This window comes from Ruditapes philippinarum, unplaced genomic scaffold (genome assembly GCF_026571515.1).
Source record: "Ruditapes philippinarum isolate M1 unplaced genomic scaffold, ASM2657151v2 ctg693_1_1_1_1, whole genome shotgun sequence".
NCBI lineage: Eukaryota > Metazoa > Mollusca > Bivalvia > Venerida > Veneridae > Ruditapes > Ruditapes philippinarum.
The window spans coordinates 708984-731286 of NW_026865227.1; the positions used below are offsets into that span (position 1 = coordinate 708984).

The 22303-nt window shown below is 31.1% G+C and overlaps 1 protein-coding gene across 1 annotated transcript; it reads right to left on the bottom strand.

The window, feature by feature from the left end:
- Positions 1-107: 107 nt before the first annotated feature.
- LOC132728288 (uncharacterized) lies at positions 108-18095 on the bottom strand. The gene is made up of 24 exons (XM_060713911.1): positions 17961-18095; positions 17306-17421; positions 16708-16784; positions 15971-16074; positions 15582-15671; positions 14045-14185; positions 13691-13806; positions 13383-13486; positions 12539-12627; positions 11853-11968; positions 11175-11299; positions 10182-10274; positions 9349-9521; positions 8836-8931; positions 7648-7776; positions 6194-6337; positions 5015-5099; positions 4023-4141; positions 3504-3663; positions 2908-3039; positions 2273-2461; positions 1058-1285; positions 700-813; positions 108-326 (listed from the first exon to the last, which is right to left on the bottom strand). Exons 2-24 carry the CDS (start codon positions 17413-17415, stop codon positions 205-207), a joined length of 2856 nt encoding a protein of 951 aa, XP_060569894.1. The 5' UTR covers positions 17416-17421; positions 17961-18095; the 3' UTR covers positions 108-204.
- Positions 18096-22303: the final 4208 nt, after the last annotated feature.

Consider the following 22303-nt stretch of genomic DNA (forward strand, 5'->3'; position numbering starts at 1 on the left):
AACGCAAGTCATTGGTGTACATACATATAATGATTACTTTAAACATATACGTCATAAATTTCTGTACTGGTACTTTGTTTCTATGCGGGAAAGACAAAAACACAGACTAGTAATAAGCTTTTAATTCTATTGTGTGAAAATTCGTCTATTTCAGTCAAATAAATGTAGCAAAATATTGCAATAACTACAGAGTAGGTGTCGACATTATGGATATGTTTGACTGTGTGTTGAGGGACGAAACGTTGCGGTGACTGGATAGTTAGGATCCGAACCACAGTTGTGCCAGTAATACTCGGCTCTGTGGAGGCAAGGAAACTCGCTTTCATCTGTATAGATATAAATATAAGATACAACGGTAAAATTTATTTCAGAATAAATAAGACAGATATATTGGAAGTATAATAAAATTTCATCAGCTGACTTCATTTTCAAAACATTTTTTTGTGCCAATGATTAAAGACTTTGACAAAAGACATAATTCTGTTTTAACTACATTTATAAAATATTATAAGGGCATAAATCTGTAACGGAATTCAATACAAAATATTGGACCAAAGTAAGTGTGATGTAATTAGAATATCATTTGATTGTTAACTTTGCTTCTCTTATTTTGAGGACGGAAAATATAAAAAACGGTACAAATATCATAATGTTTAAAGATATGTAAATTTCAAATGATATTGTATACATGTGAAATACCTGTATTATAATAAGTCGCCCCGTCGGCATCATAGAATATATTACTTTGTTGTGGATGTTTTGGACAGCTTTCTGTTGTTATCCAGCAACCACCACCAGCAGTTCGCTTGGCTCCTTTTCAAGAAAGAGTGTTATTAATGTAATACTTCCATGAAAGTTGAAAGTTGAAATTTAAAAACAAGTAGTGTTTCAGATAACAGGCATAGACACATAATTACAGGAAAATATGTGAAGTGTATTATTTACATTAAAATGTAAATTTGTATCAAATCTTTGTGGCAGAAGTTAAATAGGAATTCAAGAACAAAGCTTATTTCGGCCAAAAATGCATTTTTATTTAACTTTTTATAATTGTTACCGGTTGGCAGGTAAACCGTCGTTATGGGGTAATTTGTACTTGAACCGCAATATCTCCAAATTTGCACTGCCCTCTCCAAACAGATTTTCTCGCTGGTTTGAGCCGGTTTATAATTATCATGAAAATATCTGCCGTGCGTCAAATTAACATGTCCATCTGCTGGTCCACCATGTTTTGGACATCCATACCAAGCCTCAACACAACCCTCACCACGAATAGTTACATTGCCTTTTGTGATTAAAATAAGGAATGACTTGTTATAAAAATGAACATTTAGCAGTTTTGTTCGTTGTAATAAATTAAAGACATTTGTATTTGAAAGAACAATTCAAATGGGTTCTGTCCGGGTTGCGTTCTGTCAACGTTGCTTTTCCTTCTTGATCGTTGCTCTCTTTTTTCAATCTAACAATTTATACACGCAAATGGAAACGTAAATATAAAAATATGCATTTAAATCGACACGTTAATTCATCATCATTATAATTGTATAGAGTAAAGGGTTCTTTAAAATTTAAGAGTAAATGACTTGCATAGCTTTGTTCTTAAAGGTTCATTTTTGCATGTTTTGTAACATGACTAACAGTTTCATATACAATAAAGGTTTAAGAGGAGAACCCTTGAGATCAATGAGATCAAAATAATAAATGGAACATCATAAACTATGTTCTAATGGGTATGTAAATAACATGTTATGGTAGGTGCTCACACGCCTGACCAAAGGATTAAATAATAATTCGACCCTAAAAACAAATTGATATAAAGGGTATAGGCAATATTAAAGTTCTGTGTAATCGTAGCATCCATAGATACATATTTGTATTATAACTCTTTATGAGTGTATGGGCCGGTTTACCCCAATAAAGTTTTGTCATTTGTGATGAAGTACGGAACAGCTTTTTATTTAACAGGTGAAACTACATTTCACACTGGCAGTTTATACTTAACACAATGCACACATGATTTGGCCTAGCAAACCGTCTTTACATCAAAATGATTATGAAAGTAGTAAACGTTTGAAAAACTTCACAATGATTTTTTCTTAAATAAGAATACTTACAAAATATTAAATGATTAAAAAATAATTGTAGTGCAACTCAAACATATTATATGGAAAAATGTCATTCAGTGATTCAAAGTGTAAGGATAACGAAAATGTGCACTTTTGGATTGCTTTAAGGCAAAATAATGGGATTAAGTGACTAACATCTAACATACCAGTAGGTCCATAAATAGCCACAACTGGGTCACGCCTGTGTGATCCACAAAACTGCCATTGCTCTAAAGCTCGCTGGAAGCACATGGATTCATTGGCGGAAGCATGGCGGTATCTCTCCCCATACATATCTCTGTATGTTCCAATCGCGGCAGTATGATTCTGACATTTTGTTACGTTCAACCAACAACCTTATTATTATTACATGTATTATTATTGATAGTTTACATTGATTATTGATAACACAATTTGAAAACAAGTGTTTGCATAAACATTGCAAACACTACTTAGAAAATGTATATTCTTTATAAATAAACTTTTACAATGATTAACATGGTAGCAATCATTTTTAGGACACTTTCTTCATGCTTTCCTATTTGGCATAAACTTCTACCGATGCTTTCTTGGTGTCAGGTCTACTTTCTTTGCAATTTGCTTTTGATAAATCAGTTTTGATTTTCATATAAGTTATAGTAAAATTATAGTAAAACTAATGCAGAAAAAGATTCTTTGTGAAAAAGCCCGTACATTAGCTAACCCTGATTTTCATGTACATGTAAATTCTAAGTAGATTTAATATCATCTATATTCTTATTGGTACATAAGTATACAAAATGTAATCAATGTTTTTAATTACCAATTTTCTCTACCGGAAATATCTGGTTACTATATAAACCATATGGAATGAAGGGAGCTACTGGAACGTTTGGTGATGGTAGCGTAGGACATGGAATTTGACCATAGGTCGTATTCACCAGATATTTGAGGCCTTTTGGTGAAAAATATTGTATAATGTGAAATTATAACCAAATCACATTTTTTTAAATAAATACTAAAATATTTTATTATAGAGAAATGATAAATGACTGATATATGTCACATCTAAAGCACAGTTTTACTTTATCTAAAAATAAAGATTGGATCACTAAAATGTATTTTAAAGCTACAAAATCAAAGCTTTTTACTGTAGATAAGGTCGAGTTGTTAGTTGTTCCCTTTAACATTCAGCTAGATTAACTGAAACAAATAATTAAGTTTTAGGCCTTTAAATGCTAACAGACTTACAAAATGTCATATAACTAGTATATACGCCGGGTCATCGTGTAGCAATTAAAATAACAAATATTCCATTATGTATTGTACATAAGCTATAAAATTATGGAGTTACCATTCAAAAACAAAGTGGATGACACACGCGTCGTATTTCCTTGATACGCGTTTAAAAGCACTTACCTCTGTGTAGGTAAGACGGACCAATCGGAGATAGAGATGGTCCAACTAAATTTGGTGAAACAACTTGATGAAATTTTACTCTAGTTGCCCATTCCCATAATTTACATGCAATTCTGAAATCACCATTTTCTGGCTTAAAATGGTCACCACTCCCTGACGACTGCAATATTTGAATTCCAAATGTATTTACATAATTTCAGGTATATAGTGAGGATCGCAGAAGTTTTAAGACAATTTATAGACAAACAGATTTTGTTAAAAAGTTATTTAAATAATTTTAGTATTATTAACTCTCTTGGTTCATTAAAATTTAGTCTTATGGTACAAGTAACGTATAAAATGTACACATCTTAATACAGTAAGTGAATGCAGAGTTTAAAGGCAAGGGTTATCATCGGTCTTTATAAATACAATTTAACTTTTTTATAAGATAAAAGAACGAATTTTGAGTAATTCTATATAAAAAGGGAGAACAATTGTGAACCAATTTTTATCAGAATAAGCTCATATATTACTTACAAAACCTATTTCTGTAAAATTGAAATACGCTGACTGGTTGTCTTTTAAAAATCCTGGTATTCCACCGATGTAACCAGTCTTTGGGCTTGCATATATAACATTCTTAGTTATTTGATTTCCTAGGCAATAGAATATAAAACAATCAATGTAATGTGCTTTAAAAATAGTAAAAGTGGTATTTATGTAAATAAAAGAAAACGTACAATATTGTAACAATTTTATTCCTCTTTCATAGACACTTGAATTTTAAAGAAACATCAGAGCTTAAGTTAAGGTGATATATATATATGGCACGTATGCAAATATTACATTAATATTAGCTTCAATATTAATTAAAAATAATTTAACAAACGTTTAACAAACTTGTAGTAGAATAAAATAAATTTGGGTCTTATTTAAAATTGCTTCTGTTTTCAAAATTCCTTGTGCAAATTATGCTTCTTCATGCATTTGCTTATAAAATACTTTAAGATAAACTATACTCATCCTTGAGTAAAAAATTTCTTGTCATAGAAATGTATTGAAAACTGAATATATCTCATATGACTAAAGGAATAAATAAACTATGTATGGGAAGCCGCGTTCCCTATTGCATGTCAAGTAAGGTTAGCATTTTCTGAAAAAACTGCATACAATATATTCATTAAGAGACCAGCTACAGTGTGTAGGATTTTAAACATAACTTATCTTCTTTATGTGTGAAGTTAAAACATGATTATTTTATATTTACAAATATATAAAGTAGCAATTATCAATATTATCTAATATCAAATTTGAGCATATTATATCTTCAAGCTATAACTTGGGCATATCTTATGATAATTCAGATCCATCATTATTGATGACTTTAAGACTAAGCAGCCTCCTCCCCCTCTAGTTGAAATGATATTGTTTTATAAAAAAGGATCAAATATCTGATTATAAGACATGTTCATTTTTTAACTATTACAGTATGAATCATTTTATGTACTAAATTTGATAATCAATATAACCTTCTGGCAAACTTGCATTTTCTTGATCAATGTGGGCTAAATGTGGATATCTTAGACTCCAGGCAGCATCATGATATGGCACTGACTGAAAAATATATTGTTACAGAAACTGTTTCCAAATTATCAGAAAGATTTCTTCAATATCATTAACAAAGGAAAACAAATATCATACTAATTGAAAAAGAATTGATCCATTCATCTTTTTCTTACCGATCAATATTCAAGTATCAATTATGTGCTAAGATTTGTTTCAAAATAGGTGGAGGACTTCTGTTACACTCTTCCATATTTGCGTGGACCATTTGTCATTGGTAAATAATCATAAATGGATAAAATAATTTCCTATTTTTTTATGTCTAAAGCCGGTATTACACCAGTTACTATTTTTATGTGTTTAGAAGGTTATTAAGGATTTGTAGTTTTGCTTATTCTTGTGGTCTTTTATTTTGCTCCATTTCGAAAATGGTGCGTTTTTGCAGTCTATTATTAAAGAATACTAGAATTTATTTACATGGTATCATTATATGGAGAGTTATCACAAAGCCGTGCCGATTTTGCGACTAAGTAAAAATGGTATTGCACGGTCGTCAATATATTTTGACATGGCGTCATTTACGTTATATAAACATAGTGTAAAGACTAAATGTTAGCGTTAAACTATAAGCGAGTCAATGGAGAATGATTCTTTTGCACTTTTAACAGTCTTTATTTTTGGTATGTGATAAATATAATATTATCTTCGTGTAGGTTCAAACAATATTTTGCTCGCCAGAGGCTCGAATAATATAATTTATTTAACTCGTTGAATAATTTTAGTATTGAACCTACACTAACTAAATACCCTCTACATATTATATTTGTAAAAGTAGCCTTCATTGCCTCGAGACCACTTTTCATAAAAGTAAAACATTTGTGCGATGAAACATTGCTTATTAATACAATAATACAATTTTCACGGAATATCAAGCTGGAATTCCATGCTTAAAGTGAAGGAAAGTAAAGGAATATCGTGGAAGACTTGCTTTACAGATGAAGTTTAATCTATTTACGGGGGGGGGGGGGGTTGAATCATCTCATGGTTATCGAACCAGAACGCGTCAAGGCAGCGCTAGGTTAAAGCAGAATCTAAAATGTTTAACCTTACATAAAAGAATTTTTTTTTGAACAAGTTCATCTTACATGTAAATGCTGATACAAGCCATTGTCACCCCGATGACTTGTACCACGAGCGTCTACTGCTATACTGGATCTTGTAGCATTATACATTACGTTGTTTGTGATGAAATTGTAACGACCGCCTCCAATTTGCACGTGGATATCGTTCTAAAGTTTAAATTCAAAAATTAAATTTCTCCTAATAAAAACAAAACAAAACGAAACAAAAACAAATAACTATCATTCTTCTGCAGTTAATCTGAAAAAAATATCAATGTTGATAGATGTCCAAACTCATTAAAACATATCCTAAGTGGCACTCCACTACATTTTGTTTGGTAAGAGTAAAGGAACGACAACGATCATCTATTTTGAATGATATTGATACATGTCTCTCATTAATTTATGTCACTTTATCGTCTTACATGTTAACATTGGTCATAGACGATATCATATAATCATGTACTATTATATTGAAGATTGAAAAGGAAAAGGCCTTATGTTTCATTGTTGAAGTCTTGAATTTAAAGATTTAAAGACAACACACAAACAACCCTCTCCTCACTCCCCCCCCTTCAAAAAATGAATAAAAATAAACAAGTAAAAATAAATAACAAAAAGAAGGACCAACACCGCCCCCGCAACAAAAATTGCAAGCAATCCATAAGTCCCCTACCGGTTAGAACCCCAGCAACATTCTGGAGTGCCATTGGCCATTCACTAATGTTTCAATTTTTCTGTATTTTAAGTAAAGTTGGAAAAGTTCTTTGAAAGTGATCACAGGAAACAGTTTTTATGAACAGACAGACGGACTGAAGGACACTCTAAAGTTAATATTTGAAACATCCCTGTTAACAAAATATAACATTTTTAAAAGCAAAATACTTAAAGAGGAGATAACTCTTGAAATAAAGATGCAAATTCATAAAAATTTTAAGCTCTTTTTCACTTATCACAAATATTGTTATATTTGCCATGTTTTAAGCCTATTTGTTGCCATGGCAACCAATTTTTTCAAAAAAGGAAGAAAAGATAAGACATGCATAAACTGCCATTACCCATATGTCAAGTTTCATAAAAATACTTTTAGAACTTTTTGAGTTATCACTGAATTCAGTTTATGTGTAAAATTTGCAATATTTTCAGTCTATTTGTTGCCATAGCAACCAGAATTTTGAACATAGGAAGAAAAGAAAAAAGAAAAATACATGCATAATCTCAATACTGCCATCTATCCATATATTAAGTTTCATCAAAATATTTTCAGTACTTTTTGCGTTATCGCGGGATTCAGTTTTGTGGACGGACGGACGGACGGATAGGTGGACGGAGGGTTAACCTAAAGTCCCCTCCGGTGGGGGACTAAAAAGAAACAAACCAAAAAAAAACAACAAAATACTAACAATCAAACAAACAAATGAAAAAGCAAATGAAAAAATGAAAGCAACTGTCAGATTACAAAAAGAAGAGTTACTTACATCGTACATTACATTATCGAGTATTTGGGTACCAGACCCTTGACCATCTAAGTATATCGCTTTGTTTGAATTCCCGGGAACCAGCCGTAAAGAGTGATGAATAATGTTGTTACGAATGAAATTACCTCGCTTAAAATATTAAAATATATTTTATTTGACAGATCATATGGCCCAGCATAAACAGGACCAATAAATTATAAATTCATCAGATGTTGAATATATTACTAATCAAATTAATAATGCAGTGAAACATTTAACTAGAGTGCTTCTACAGATGTTAATGCACGAAAAAAAAAAGAAGATGCATTAACCCAATTCTTGCGAAAAAGAATTATTACAATAATTTCGCGCTTCGTTCTAAGAAACTACTTTTTGTACCATTCTTTATCATTGACAATTATTTTTGGTAGTAAAACTACCTGGGCCGTCATTGCATTAAGCTGTTTTTACATTGCTCCCTGAGACACGCTTAACTAAAATGTGAAACAACGGCACGTGGTCACAAGAATTTATTCGTAAATGCATGTTTTCTTTCCCGTAAATGCAAACTTTTGATGCATGAATACAGTTTCAAAATCATTATTTAAAAATCCTGTATGTTGTAATTAAGGTTGTAACCAAACTTAAGTGAAAATATATATATATGTATAAAATTATGCTTCTAAAACAATTTTCAAAAATCGAAGAATATGCCAAAATAAAGAATTATACTGCAAATATTTGTGCACATTATATGTAATTATGCATTCATTTCTTAATAAAAAAATTTGATAAATAAATTTCTAATAACTTCCCTTTATTAACATAAAATTTAAATTCGGTAATATCTTTACAAATAATGATTTTTGGACCTTAAATATTGATAAATCTTCATTTGAGCACATCATATTTATAATATAAAACAATTATAAATTGAGTTACAGGATCTTTAACAATAATTGCAAACACTCCAGTACTATGATTGGGTGATCTTTTATATAGACTACTCGTAATTTTCGTAATGTATTAAGTGGCAATCATTATACATATTTAGAAAGGTGTGTTTCAATATGGGCTTAAATACTGCCAAGGTAACTAAAACACAAATGGGAACTACCTAACAGAATTGCATTATGACTTGAAGGTTTTTAATTGTTTTTATTATAAATAAAAATAATCTAATAAAAAACAGATAATTATTATACGTACATACGTCCAGTCATAGCCCGTCCGAATGGCATTACAAGAAGATAATGTTGTACATACATGATGTACCAAATTGTACTCGAGGATATTGTCATTCCCCTGCAAAATTCTAATACTATTGTGAATCGTAACTATAAAAACAGGACTTATCTACTGTCAAGTAGTATTAACTTTGTCAAAATTGTTGTATGAATTATTTAAGAAAATAAATCAACAACAACAACCAAATCATCATCATCATCATCATTATAAGTATCATCATCAACACCACCAACAGCAACATCATCATCATCATCACAACCATTATCATTATCATCATTATTATCAACATCATCATCAACAACAACATAAAAACCTCCCTTATCACCACCACCACCTCAACAACAACAATAAACGTACTTTATTACTGAGTTCAATACGGAAAGGCATACACGCATCATTGGACAATTTCTTTTATTTCAAACAAAATGAAGAGGCTTATTATATATACAAAATTTATTACATTGTGCTACCTACATAAAAGCCGATAGCTCCTGCTTCACCATCGTGGATATGGTTGTGAGCGACGGTATGTCCTTCACCAGATACAGATATAGCATCATTCCCTGCTGCACCCACACGAGAAAATTGTTCAAACTCATTATGTTGAACAATATTTCCTGATGACTCAAGCTTGTTTCTATTTCCACCTAAAACAAAAGGAAGTTTTGATCACATTTTTATCAAATTAGTTATATACATATCATATCATTTTGATATCTTCTATTGTTTTTTTTCACATCAGATTGGTTTTATTGAATTTAAGCAAATTAAGAATGTCGTATGTAAGGGGAGGTCTATTTCGCAAATTTAAAAATATTACCAATGCACTTTCAGCATTTGCACCACGTGATGTTCCAATAGAAATCATAATTGGGTACAATCTTATCAATTTAACCTCGTTTTCATTTCTAAAGTCAAAAATACTATATCAATTCATGTCACACCCCATTTAGCCTCGTTTTTATTTCTAGCGTCCCAAAGGATGGTATCAAATCCAAATTACACCCCGTCTATGCTCGTTCCAATTTTTATGAGAGTTCAAAACCCATATCATATCTTTATTGTTATTAAAGTAACATAGTTCTGTCGAAATGTCAAAAATGGTGGTGGTTTGAAATAATTAGGTAGTTTAACATAAATGAAAACAAAACACAGCTGCAAAACCTGTATAGCGCCTCGTCAAATATATATTCGACATCTGCGTATTTGTTCAATTCAATTCAGCATTCAATTCAACAATGTATAATAATCTCATTATACTACAATTACATATAATCACAGTCAATGAATAAATTTCTTAAGAAGACCTGAGACAGAAATTCCTCCGCACGTGTCATGGATGTAGCACTGTGATATTTCACATTCTCTGCAATCTCCAACAAACCTTACAGCCATATGACCTAAAATATCAAATGATAAAAAGCAACAAAACAGCACTTTTATAATCAACGCACGAGACATACTTATTTCTGAGAGGCTAACGGTTGTGACTTATTTTTCAGTCAAATATTTCAGTGTGCACATCGTACATATAGTTCAGCATTTCAAATGTCAGGTATAAAACGATTCATAATGTTATAATTTGTTTTCAGCCTGTTCAAAAGCGCTAGGATGGTCACTTTTATTCGCAAGTTTCGTACATGAACAGGCTAGATAAAACCGAGCGTGTAACATATTAATGACAATCATTACAGTTACCATCTTAGTTCTTTTCTTTGAATAAATCTGTAGAAAAATCCACTGCAATGGTAAAAAGCAAGAGTAATATGTGTCATCAAATTATGGCGTAAATTCCTTGTTAAGAGGTAACAGTTGGGCCAGGTTTTCATTTAAGGTTTCAAAGTTGCTAAACACCCAGTCTAGTTAATGGCAAAAATAGACTAATAGCAAAAGTGATATCTTTGGTAACAGTTTTCTTTACAAATGCATGCCATATCAAACGCTTTATACTATACCATAATAAATTTTGGGAGAGAAATTTCATATAAAACGACACCTTGCTCTTCAACAAAAGTTTAGCTGGGATTTACATCCTTTATAACCTATACAATACAATATACATGCACATTTGTATAAAACTAAATTCTTTAAATGTCTGTTTTCTCAAGCCTATGTTTAATTATACGCATGAAGAGAAATTTAAATTTGTATGACAACTTATGAAACAAAAGTAACTCAGCAGCTAATTTGATTTAAAGTAACCGAAGTATCATTATGCATACATAATTGAACACATAATGTTTAAAGGGGTAGTTATCATTTCGTAAATTATATTCAATGCCAAACTGTCAAATGAATACCTGTATTTTTCACTTCCACTTCATTTAACCTTACGTTGTGTACACTGCGTGCAAATATCCCGGTCTTCCTACATGCCTCCAAGGTAAAGCCCGTTAACTCGACATCCTTTGCTCTAGTGTTAATTCTGCAATGTCATTCAATGAAATAAATATTGGCATATAAAATGACGAAACAAAGAACTTGTTCATTTTTGAACAAGAACCTGCAGCATTGTTAATTTTGCCGTTTTGGGGATTCTGCCACTGGTTCTTGTTGCTGGGACGTATGGGGGTTGCGTTCATTGAACGCCGCCTTTCCTCGTTGATCTTGTTTATCATATATTATATTCTGTGGGAATTCAGTTTTTCTCTATTTTATTTGATTTAAAAAAAAGGATATACAGCGGTTTATATTTCAGTTTGATCAAAAACAAAATATGGTAAAAAGAGGAAACGGTTTCTTTTATTTTAGCATTCGGATCCAGGACAGAGGGCACTGGATCCACTGTCTTTCATTATTTTATTGATTTAACTAAATTAATATTTTGTATCAACATTTGTTGATGGCAAAGCTTTGTTTTGTGTGTGAATACTATTGAGATGTCATCTTAATATTGATAAACAGCAATGGGTCTAGACGAATATGATTAGAACATAGTGTGAAAGTAATATATGATTGATAAAGTTTCTAAAACTTACAATATACAGTCTGAAATCATAGAAATATATATAACATCGGATTGTTTTACATTGCCATCTTGATTCGGTAACCACATATACAGATGTCCACTGTCTCTATCCATATAATACTCTCCCTTTCACAAGAAATGAAATATGCATATATCATGACCATAAATATAAATGAAATGAAACACTTTTAAGAGAGCTTTGTATTAATCCAATAGCATTGATTTAATTTTCTATTATTACATGTATACATTCTTAATAATATTTCAATAAATATCTATTTTCCATAAAATACTTAAGTGTTGTTATATTTGTTCTGGTTCTTCGAGATTTTTGATTCCAGCACGTTTAAATGTTGAAAATTGCGTACCGCTCAAGCCGGTGCTAGGGGGCACAATGGAAGTTGACCTTTTCAATTATAACTAATGTACAGACTTAATCAAACCGAATCTGCAATTTCAATGTAATTTTGCTGATCTTAATGCTTCCGAAAGATCACTTTTTCCAGATATTTTAATTTTCATGAAAACATTAAAGTAAAACGTATACTTGTCACCCCAACCACTCACAAACACCCATTTAAAATTCAATACTCTCTTGAATGCAAATATCCGACAAATAACGTATAAACCATATTCATCGAGAAAATATGGTCCATAAGAAAAGAGTTTGGATACATTTAAATTATTTTCACTCACTGGCTCATCTAGCTCTGACAATATATTCCAAAAGCGAAAGTAGCCCCCATCGTGAGCAGCCTTACCTTGTTGGAAAGCGTCCCAGTTACCTGCATATTGAAAATGATATGCTTGAACATTGTTATTGAAATGCCTGATAATTAAGGATTTTTGTTGTCGGAGCTGTGGGTTCAAATCCCCCAAGTGACCTTCAATTCTTCCATGTTGAAAACTGCTTCCAGAATGTATGTGGTTCTACTCGGTTACCCGTCAGTATATTCTGCATTAAGCGGTACCCGGGTCTTCCGTTACTTGAATAGCTTTAACGTTGCACCACAAGACCATGACAGTGTCGGTTATGTTATTAATTGGGAAAAAATTTTATCGATATAAATTTATTTTATAGATATTTTTTATCTTTATTTTTTATTATTTATATGATTGGAAATACCATTTTGTAAAGACATAACTCGAGGGTATTCTAACTAATCTAATTAACATTTCCAAAATATTCATAAATTCTCATTGTCGTTGAGATGGTTTTTTTTCACTATGGCATTTTAAGTGAAAGCTTTGGAAAATGTCAAAAAGACAATTGATATGTCCTTCGGGTTTTATTTTGTTATTAAAAACAGATTCAGATAATGAATATTTTCTTGTTTTCGTTATTGTTTATAAACTGTATATGTGCATGATGTGAAATGTTATGTAACTGCACTAGATTTCAATCTTCATGTTCACAAAAAACTATAATATTCAGGACCAAAACGTTTTTGGATGTAACTCGAGAATTAGCAAGAAAACATAAAGGCATGGTAATACCTCTAGTGACATCTGCATATCTACCTAAAGATTATAAAATTACCTAACAGCCTGAAGCCATGAGGCGGTTTCTCTGCAAGGGTCACAGTCATTGATTTCGTGTCCAGAGAAGTCACTTTAATAGCACCATCAGACCATCCGGCATACCTGTGTATAACAACTTTAATTTGAAAAAAATAAAGCTTGGTAACGACCTTTTATCCATTTTACACAAATGAGCAGCCCCATCCAACACCCCAAAGTCCCAAAGTTTTTTATTTTGAAACCTCAGTAATTTGAAATGTGCTTTAGCTTAAGGGCATGCGACAAAAATATCAATTTTAAAACATAATATGAGAAGCGCTAACATACCAATACCCATATACCCATGGGTCACTTTCATTTTGCCAGGTTTGAGGGACTGTGGAATTGTAACGAAAGCGTAAGCCTTGCTTCCCGTCTGGAAATTCAACTGCGTCCAGATATCCCTGCAAGATAATATTGCGATAACTGCCTACTTTTGAAAATGATAAAAAGCGGGAAAATAGCAAGCATTAATATATCATAATACTTCTTGCACCTGTCCCATTTTTTTCGTTTTGTTTTCTTTAATTCTTCAAAAACGAAAACTATTTGTTATGAAACATTGACTATTCCTATAATAATTGATAAATTCTAATTAGATTTCAAGATTATCAGTATCGACATAAACCAAATTGCATGTACCTTATTGGGCCATCGAGTGACGTGTAGAGGTATTCCGTTAACAAACACCTCTAGTGTTGTTGACCTTTTGACATTTGAACCATATTTTTCAGTTCTTCCATAGTTTGTTATATTCAACTCATGCAAATTGACCACACGAATCTATTGAACAAAACATGAAAGATGTAATAAAAGAAATGTATTAATTTTTGAAATAAAAAGATTGTCGTCCATTTAAATCACTCTAAAATGCTAATAGAAACCTTCTTGATATGATTTATGATTATGAATGAATATATTCATAAAAAAGATTTAGATTCCACATCTGATAAACATTATATTTGAGAATGTGAACTTTTGCAACTTTTAGATAGATAAATATATTTCAATATTATTTAATAACATTGTGAAACATATCCAATGCATAATAAAAAAAACACAAAAAAAAAACAATTTAACTTGTTACAAAGAAATTAAACCACATCAAAGTCATCAAACCTGAGATATGAAAAAAGAACTTAATGTCTTATTTCCATTGTAGTCCAAAGATATACTGTTGGTTTTGAAAAAGAGAGGCATACGGTTTAAAGCAGCACGCCTCCAGATTCATGCTAATTTTCATAAAAAATTGAAAATGTATTTAACAGTATAATATTGTAAAGTTACCAAACGAATGCAATTTATACATTATCAATGGCACTTAGAACCCATGTAAATTGCAATAAAGAGGTCTAAATATGCAAAAATAGACCTTACTGCGTTAGTGACGCAGTAGAAATATAGTTATAAATACCGAAAAATCGGTCTTTAATCGCTAATAACATGTAAATTATTACTAGAATTTTTAATCTTTATACCTTTCCTAAAATCTTAGTACATTTTTCTTAGGTTTGATTAGATCGAAATATTTTGCTAAACCGGAGGCGTGCAGCTTAAAATTGAAGAAAAACAATAGTATAGATAATGCATTCAAATTAAATATTAATATCAAAAATTAAAGGTCGAACTCGTTTTTGTATTTATTTTAATTTCTTTATTTTACTACGACTGTTGACTGCCTTTTATAAAGATAAATATTGAAAGTAAATTTGATACAAGGACATCAAGTATATCTGCACTTTGAATGTCATTAAAGTGCATTATTAAGCTTTATCTCACAGAATAGTGTACATGTATGAACAAATTAAAAGTAGTAAAATCATGATGATATCATAACCTTATGGTCGTTTCATGAAAGATTTGTAACATAGATTTTTTATGTCATTTAATGTACATGTATTTTGCATGTAAACAAAATAAAATGCATTGGAAAAAAATTTCTGCTGCTATTTTAGTAGGTTGGGCGATGATTTCATGCATGCTTTATCAGTTCCAATCAGATATACTCACAAACTTGTTTTTATTAAAAAATCATTTTAATCATAGTACCACCAATGATTTTACAATTCACTGACAGCAAAAACATATCTTTATTCACTTTAACGTTGATTTTATTTTGCTTCAATTCTTTACGAAGAACATGATTAATATCTCAACAACAATCTGAGATTTTACTTACATGTTGTCGTGCATTTGTTGGTAGACGAGCCAAAACAGCTTTGTCCGTAACACGCTTTATATTTGCAACAGGAATTCGTCGACCGCCAGTCTTCAAAGACCAGTAAAATATGCTAGTAATTCATATGCTAGTATATTATTCAAGCTTTTGCGAATAGAGAGTGTCTGACCAAATAAATAATTAACTATCTAGGATGGGAATCAGTAAAGTTATAATGACATTAATACCAATTTATATGTGAAATACCATTCTGGTAGAAACAAGGGCTAGTATGATATTAGCTTTAATACATTTTTAAACTGTCACAAATGATTCATTACTAGAGCCTGCAGCTGACGAGAATAAAAATCAAAACAGCGAAAAAAGAAATGAAAGAAAATTTTGCAAACCACGTGAACTTCTTGTTGGTTGTAAGCCCGAATCGTTGTTTTGCTGTCTAAATGTAGAGTCCTTGGAAGGTCATGATAGCCTGCCATTAACTCTATGTAGAGCGCTAAATATTAGAGAAAGAATGACAATACACCAGGAATGAATGTTAACTAAGAAATTATCACCTTGTGACATGCCAACGCGAATGAATGTTAACTAACAGAAATAGAGAGGAATGTAAACTAACAGAAATAGAGAGACATAGAGACTCACTTAATCAACCAAACTTCTGATCTCCTATACAAGATTTGTTTAATAAAAGAAACTGAATGCAAAGAAGGAAAGATATTTCTTCTAATGGTAACAATTTGTATCTTATTGTTTTCAGACAGTTAAAAACAACAACAAATGATCGATTATAAGAGTGTTTGTTCATCTTGGTTTCACACCGATATGAATATATTTTGTTCATATCTTCATGTGCAGTCAACCTGCCAATGACTGACAACTAGTGTTTCAGCGTAATAAAAACAAAATTGCCCCAACTAAAAGGGGGACTAGTTAATACTAAAATTTCCATTCATTGTTACAGGCCGAAAAGATCATTTATATTTTGTTTGCTTTTTATAATGATAAGAAACAAAACAACATTTCAGAAATGCTGGTGACGAAAAACTCCAAAAGTTTTGCCTTCGGTGGTCCTTCTATTTTATGGAATAAAATGTAATAATGTTGACGTAAATATGTTAACACTTACTATCGTTGTTATGTTTCACATTTTTCACATTTCTTATGGCCTGCTCTATATTCTTTACCGGTGTTTTATCCGACAGACTGAATGTACAAAAATTAATGTTGGATAATATGTAACTGTTCAGTGGGAAATTTAACATCACTTAACAAGAGAAAGAGAAATTTTATGAAGGATGGGCTCTAGCTGATGAGATTATAATTAAGTGGATGCCTATAAAAAACGAAATGGAAACTATGTTATGGCGAAATAAAAACAACAAAGAAACCCAGAAAGATACAAAAACGTATGTGCCAAAAGAATCATGTTACAAAAGGACAATGTTAAATAACAACTATGTCGTTGTGGGACCGTTTAGTTTGAGAATGACGTGAAAGCTTTTCTGAAATAATTTAAAGAAAAAGGATTGCGAAGAAATAGGACCAAACCAAAGGCATTCCTTTTGGAACATCCGCAAAAAGTTTAATAAGAGAATTGTATATAATATATGTCATATGTGGATAACTGTCTTTAAAAATATTTGTGATCTAAAACGTCAATTGAAATAGCTATTAAAAACAATATTTGTTTAATTAGATACGATAATTACATGAACGTGACTTACCCATCATTGGTGTCCACACCAGTTGGGCTCACGTACATATGTAAATTTGTTGCAGATACATGGACGTAAAAGGTAATAGTTACGACTACAAATAGTGCAGTCTGTAACATCCTTTCCTGCAAACAGAGCGCACGAATACATGAGATAGTTCCAACAGAATTTGTACATCTGCATCTTTTTTGACAAATAAAGATGATTTGTGACCGACCGATGTTTTACACATTTATTTCTAAATGGTTCCTTTAAGAACAATATTGACAATTAACTATGAACTAGATCTATGATCGTAAGCTAAAACTCAGTATTTGATTGATACTGGCACAGAATGAACCCTGAAAATCATGAGGTTGTAGACAACTCAGACAAAAGTTTTGTTATCTCGAAGCTTGCAAATATTCAATTCACTTTCCTAGTTTTTCTTTCTTTTTGTTCTCTTGAGAACGTTTGAATACTTAACTAGACAGTTGTTAAAGATGTACTTAATTTTTGCCCGATAAGGAAAAAACTGCAGTATGCATGTGTCTTGCATTGATTGGACAAGTACCTGCGTTTCCGTTTATAACACATTTGTGAAAAATACAAATATATATAAAAAGATACATTCTTTTTCATAAATATACGGTATTATTCATCAATTTTTAATCAAATAACTTACTTTAATTCTGTCTGTGTGATCCGCCTATATGTGCATATGTAGACGTATGAAAGTTATTTTATCAATGTTTTATTAAATGTCCTGATAAGAAAGTTATTATTATAGAACAACGACGATTAAATACGACAATGGTGGGTCGTTTCGTGCATCGTAATTTCAAAGTGCGTTTGAGAAACCTATTTTTTACTATTAATAAATTCAAAGATAGAATTGTTCAAATAAAATATTATATATTTATTTCTGAGGCATAATGTGATTTTAAAAAATATCCGAGCAAATATTCTTAAAAGTTGCTACTTTATTCCTAACTACTATCTTATTATCTAAACATTTTATTTGTCTATGTTTTAGATGTTATTAATATATGAAAGTGATTAAAAAAGAAAATTTAATCAAAAATGGTTATAATTATGATTAGCTATCCCTTTTCCCATAATAAAATAGAGAAAATTGGGCGGATGCCCTAAACGAGAAAACAGTCTTGTGTTTTCAACATCATCGGTCTGTAATCTCAGTAATTAAGATTATAACTGCAAAAAAGGAAAGAAAATATACACCAGGAAATGCCCATCAAATATCTTTAACGCAAGCAAACACAATAATGATTTCTTGGTTATATTTATTTCGTTCAGTGATTAATTATTCACTGACTACCATTTATCTATAACTATCTGCACGATTCACGCCTGTGACATTCTAAATGTTATATGTTTTTTGCTGGTATTTTAGGGATAATTGACTCCGGCATAATTAGTGCTAGGGATTGGCACCGTTAGGAGGTGTTAGAAATGTTGCACTTTCATATAATTGTCATGATCAGAAACAATCTAACCGAGTCTGCAAGTTGTATATATATTTTTGTATTGCTTAAACGGGATTTTCCATTTTCTAATTTTTCACTTATTTTCTGTCATATTAGCTACGACCCACTTCAAAAGTGCGATGTATTGAAAACGGAGCAAAGACAGAGATTCTCTATTCCGAGATCGAACGGAAGGCCATTTTCAACTCTATTTATGTTTTTATGTTTTGTTTATGTTGATATGTTTTTGTCCGTGTTTTTTTGGGGATTTTTTTTTTCAAAATCGATCAATATAGTTCCGATTGGGAATTTTGTAGGCTTAAGTGATAGAGAGTGGTATCGCTATGGAGTTGTGAGAAATGTTGCACTTTCATTTCTCACTAAAATGTAATTATTTTAGTTCCATCCATTGTTTTTCTCGTTTTGGGGCACACGCTTTCTATTACTTGTGAACCATACGCCGTTTTTCATGGAATGGCACGGAAGTGTCACATTGAAGGTTCCATGACAAACGCCGTATGAACACATCTGCGGATGTTTCAAAAGTTTGCCATTTCCTGTTTAAATGTTGAATTCTGCTTAAGCCTGTGATAGGAGGCACGGACTGTAGTTTGCACTTGACAGTACCGTCCATTAACAGGGTCAATCAAACCGAGCCTGCAACATTTCAAATTTTCCGTTTTGAACTTTCTTTCGTTTTTTTTTTCATTTTCTCTATTCCAATGATTTAAGCCGTTGTGAAAAGAAAATTATATTAAACCTGGGTGAACAGTTTCTCCATCGAAGAGAAATGACGTGTTGTTGAATAAAATTCATCCGCACTGTGAAAATGCTCTCAAGATTTTCTTGAAAAGGTGAATTAGAACAATATCTACTTGTAACAAAAACTTGTCTTTCGTGCGAAATAAACTTCTCCTGGTGGTTTCATGAAATTTGTACATCCTTTCTTTTTCGAAAGAAGTGCAGCGAAAGGACAAGAAGTGGAGAGGAAAGTTCAATGTTTTACGCGAGGCAATATTTAGTTTGCGTTTTCCAACAGCAAAGTCCACGAATTCGTATGAATAAAACCTTAATAAGTTCAAGTTGACATACTAAAATGTGAAGACCGAGAACTATTATTTTGAACAAGTTCATGATGTTGTCAGCCAAGTTGTTTCTTGTTGCGAGTTTGTTGAGTAATACGTTACAAAACTGTGTCAGTAGGCCTTGTCAAATTGGCAAAGATCCATTTTTGTATCAAACACATTGGTGTCAAATAAAATTTCGTACGTCTCGTTATTTGAGCTGCGCCGCTGTGGTCTTTCCATGTATGTTTTAATTAAGGATGTAACATACAGTTTAGTGAGTATTATATATGTATATAATTATTCTTCCAAAACACTTTCCGAACATTTAAGACTATGTAAACTATGTACAGCAAATGTTTATATACGTTATAATTAAATGTTAAAATGACTGCATTTATCTTTTATTGAAAAAGCTGGCAAGGACTTTATCGAAAATAAATTTCTAATTACCTCCCTTTATTTACATGAAATGTTAAATTCGGTAATATCTTTATATATAACGCTTTACAAATAACGCTTTTCAATATTCAAAAATAGTCATTTGAGCACCAGATTTATGAGATAAAACTATAGAAAAATGCGTTACATGATCTTTAAGACGACTTGAGAGGGTACTGAATGCAATCAAATTAAGTTAAATAAATGAAACATCAAACACTACGCAAGTATAAATTTAATGAGGAAAAAACAACATGACAGCTATCAGAATTATAAACAAAACCTCAATAATTATGGATCATCCCTCGTACAAATGTGTTACACTTTAGCATCCATGACTTTGAACAGTAAACACAACATAAAATATATAGTAACGATAAAAGATGTGATACAAAATGACAATATTTTAATGTAAATCAGTCATGATAACATGAAATACATACTGTAGTGTTTATTATGATATTTCTCAATAATTGCAAGTCAGAGAATACAAAAAACTGTAAATATGTCTTATTGAATAAATATTATTATATTTTGATGTAATTCTTTCAGATGTGTAGTACATTATTATTATAGTAGAATCAAATGTACTTGATGAATAACTACTTTTAACACATACCGTCTCTCCAAAATATCAATATTTCTATACATGTATACGATTATATCATGTTGGGTATTTTAATCTAGAGGTTCAAACTTGTTTAATGATTTTCTACTTCAAACGTATCACATTTCCCAAAATTAATATATAGATGATTTTATTTATAATGCATATTTTCATATCCATCATTTTTCAACAAGTAAAATGTCAATAATAGTTTGCTTACAAAAAGCGTAGAACACGCAGAGATCATGTGAAGAACATGCAGGGAGAACAACTTTTTTTCTATTTGTAATATGACCAAAATACTTTTTATTATTCCAATGCTCTTTCTTGTCAAAATGAAATTGAATCATGCTATCAAGCCATCTGATAATGCCAAACTAAGAATAAGTATCAGCTGGGTCTTCAATCGTCCTCTTAATGACAAAATATTAAACATTGTGGAGGCATTCAATAATATACCATCGATGTACTATTTTGGTCCATTTATAAAGCTACAATCAAAATAATCAAAGAATTATTGACTAAATTTTCGAATACGATGTTTTTTATGTTTTTTGCTTATTCATACCGTGCGTGTTTGTGTTTGTTCCGGATACAAACACAGACAAACAAGATACTGCGGCATTAGCAAGTTCAAATCACACTCTTTACACGAATTTGTGTTTCCATTTTTATATGTTGCTTATGTTTATATATTGTAATTACTAGCTATTTATAATATGATATAGATATTTTCGGCTTCGAAATATCGCAGGTTATAAACTGCACGTTACCGTTCTATGATATTGCATGAAATATAAATATCTTAACTTAATGGGATCGACATTTAAAATGCATTAGTTCGTACAGTCTTTTATATCTTAATCTAATTTCTGGGATTCTTGCTGCATAAATAATTGGATCTAATGCAGTGTTAAGTGTATATAAACAGCTAAAAATGTCAATAATAGTTAAAATGTCTCTATCTTCTACTGCTACAAGACTAAATGCAAAAAGCGAAATGTTTGGAGTCTAAATTTATGAATTTACGCCGATCATTTTTATAAAGATATGTATTGTTTCTGTTATGGCTGTATAAATTCACCTTTGCTATCTAAATTAGAGAGTAGTACAAAATGAGTTTAAGTCAAAGTAGTTAAAAATGATCAAAATGGTATAGTATTTGAATATCATTGAATCAATTGTGTACTTTTGATGAGCTTTGTTTCGCCTCGCCAAAACGTTTTGGCATGCTTGCACAAGTTTAATGATTGTGGATTCAAGGAACATTGTTTCAATTCTCTACAACGGTTTAAATGATTACAAAAAAGAATCATAATTGTAACAGTGAAAATTCAAAATGATAAAAGAAACCATTATTCCATCTCGCAAAAGCGTTTTGAATATCGTGCTATTCTATGAAAAGTCCTAAAGGAAAAGAACTATTGCG

Excerpts from the sequence above, each read along its gene's own strand:
- LOC132728288 (XM_060713911.1), bottom strand. The coding sequence starts at position 17,415 with ATGTTACAGACTGCACTATTTGTAGTCGTAACTATTACCTTTTACGTC. Across the intron at positions 15,672-15,970 it reads ACCAACAAGAAGTTCACGTG|ACTGGCGGTCGACGAATTCC; the intron begins GTTTGCAAAATT and ends TGGTCTTTGAAG. Across the intron at positions 11,969-12,538 it reads TGTCAGAGCTAGATGAGCCA|GGAGAGTATTATATGGATAG; the intron begins GTGAGTGAAAAT and ends TTCTTGTGAAAG.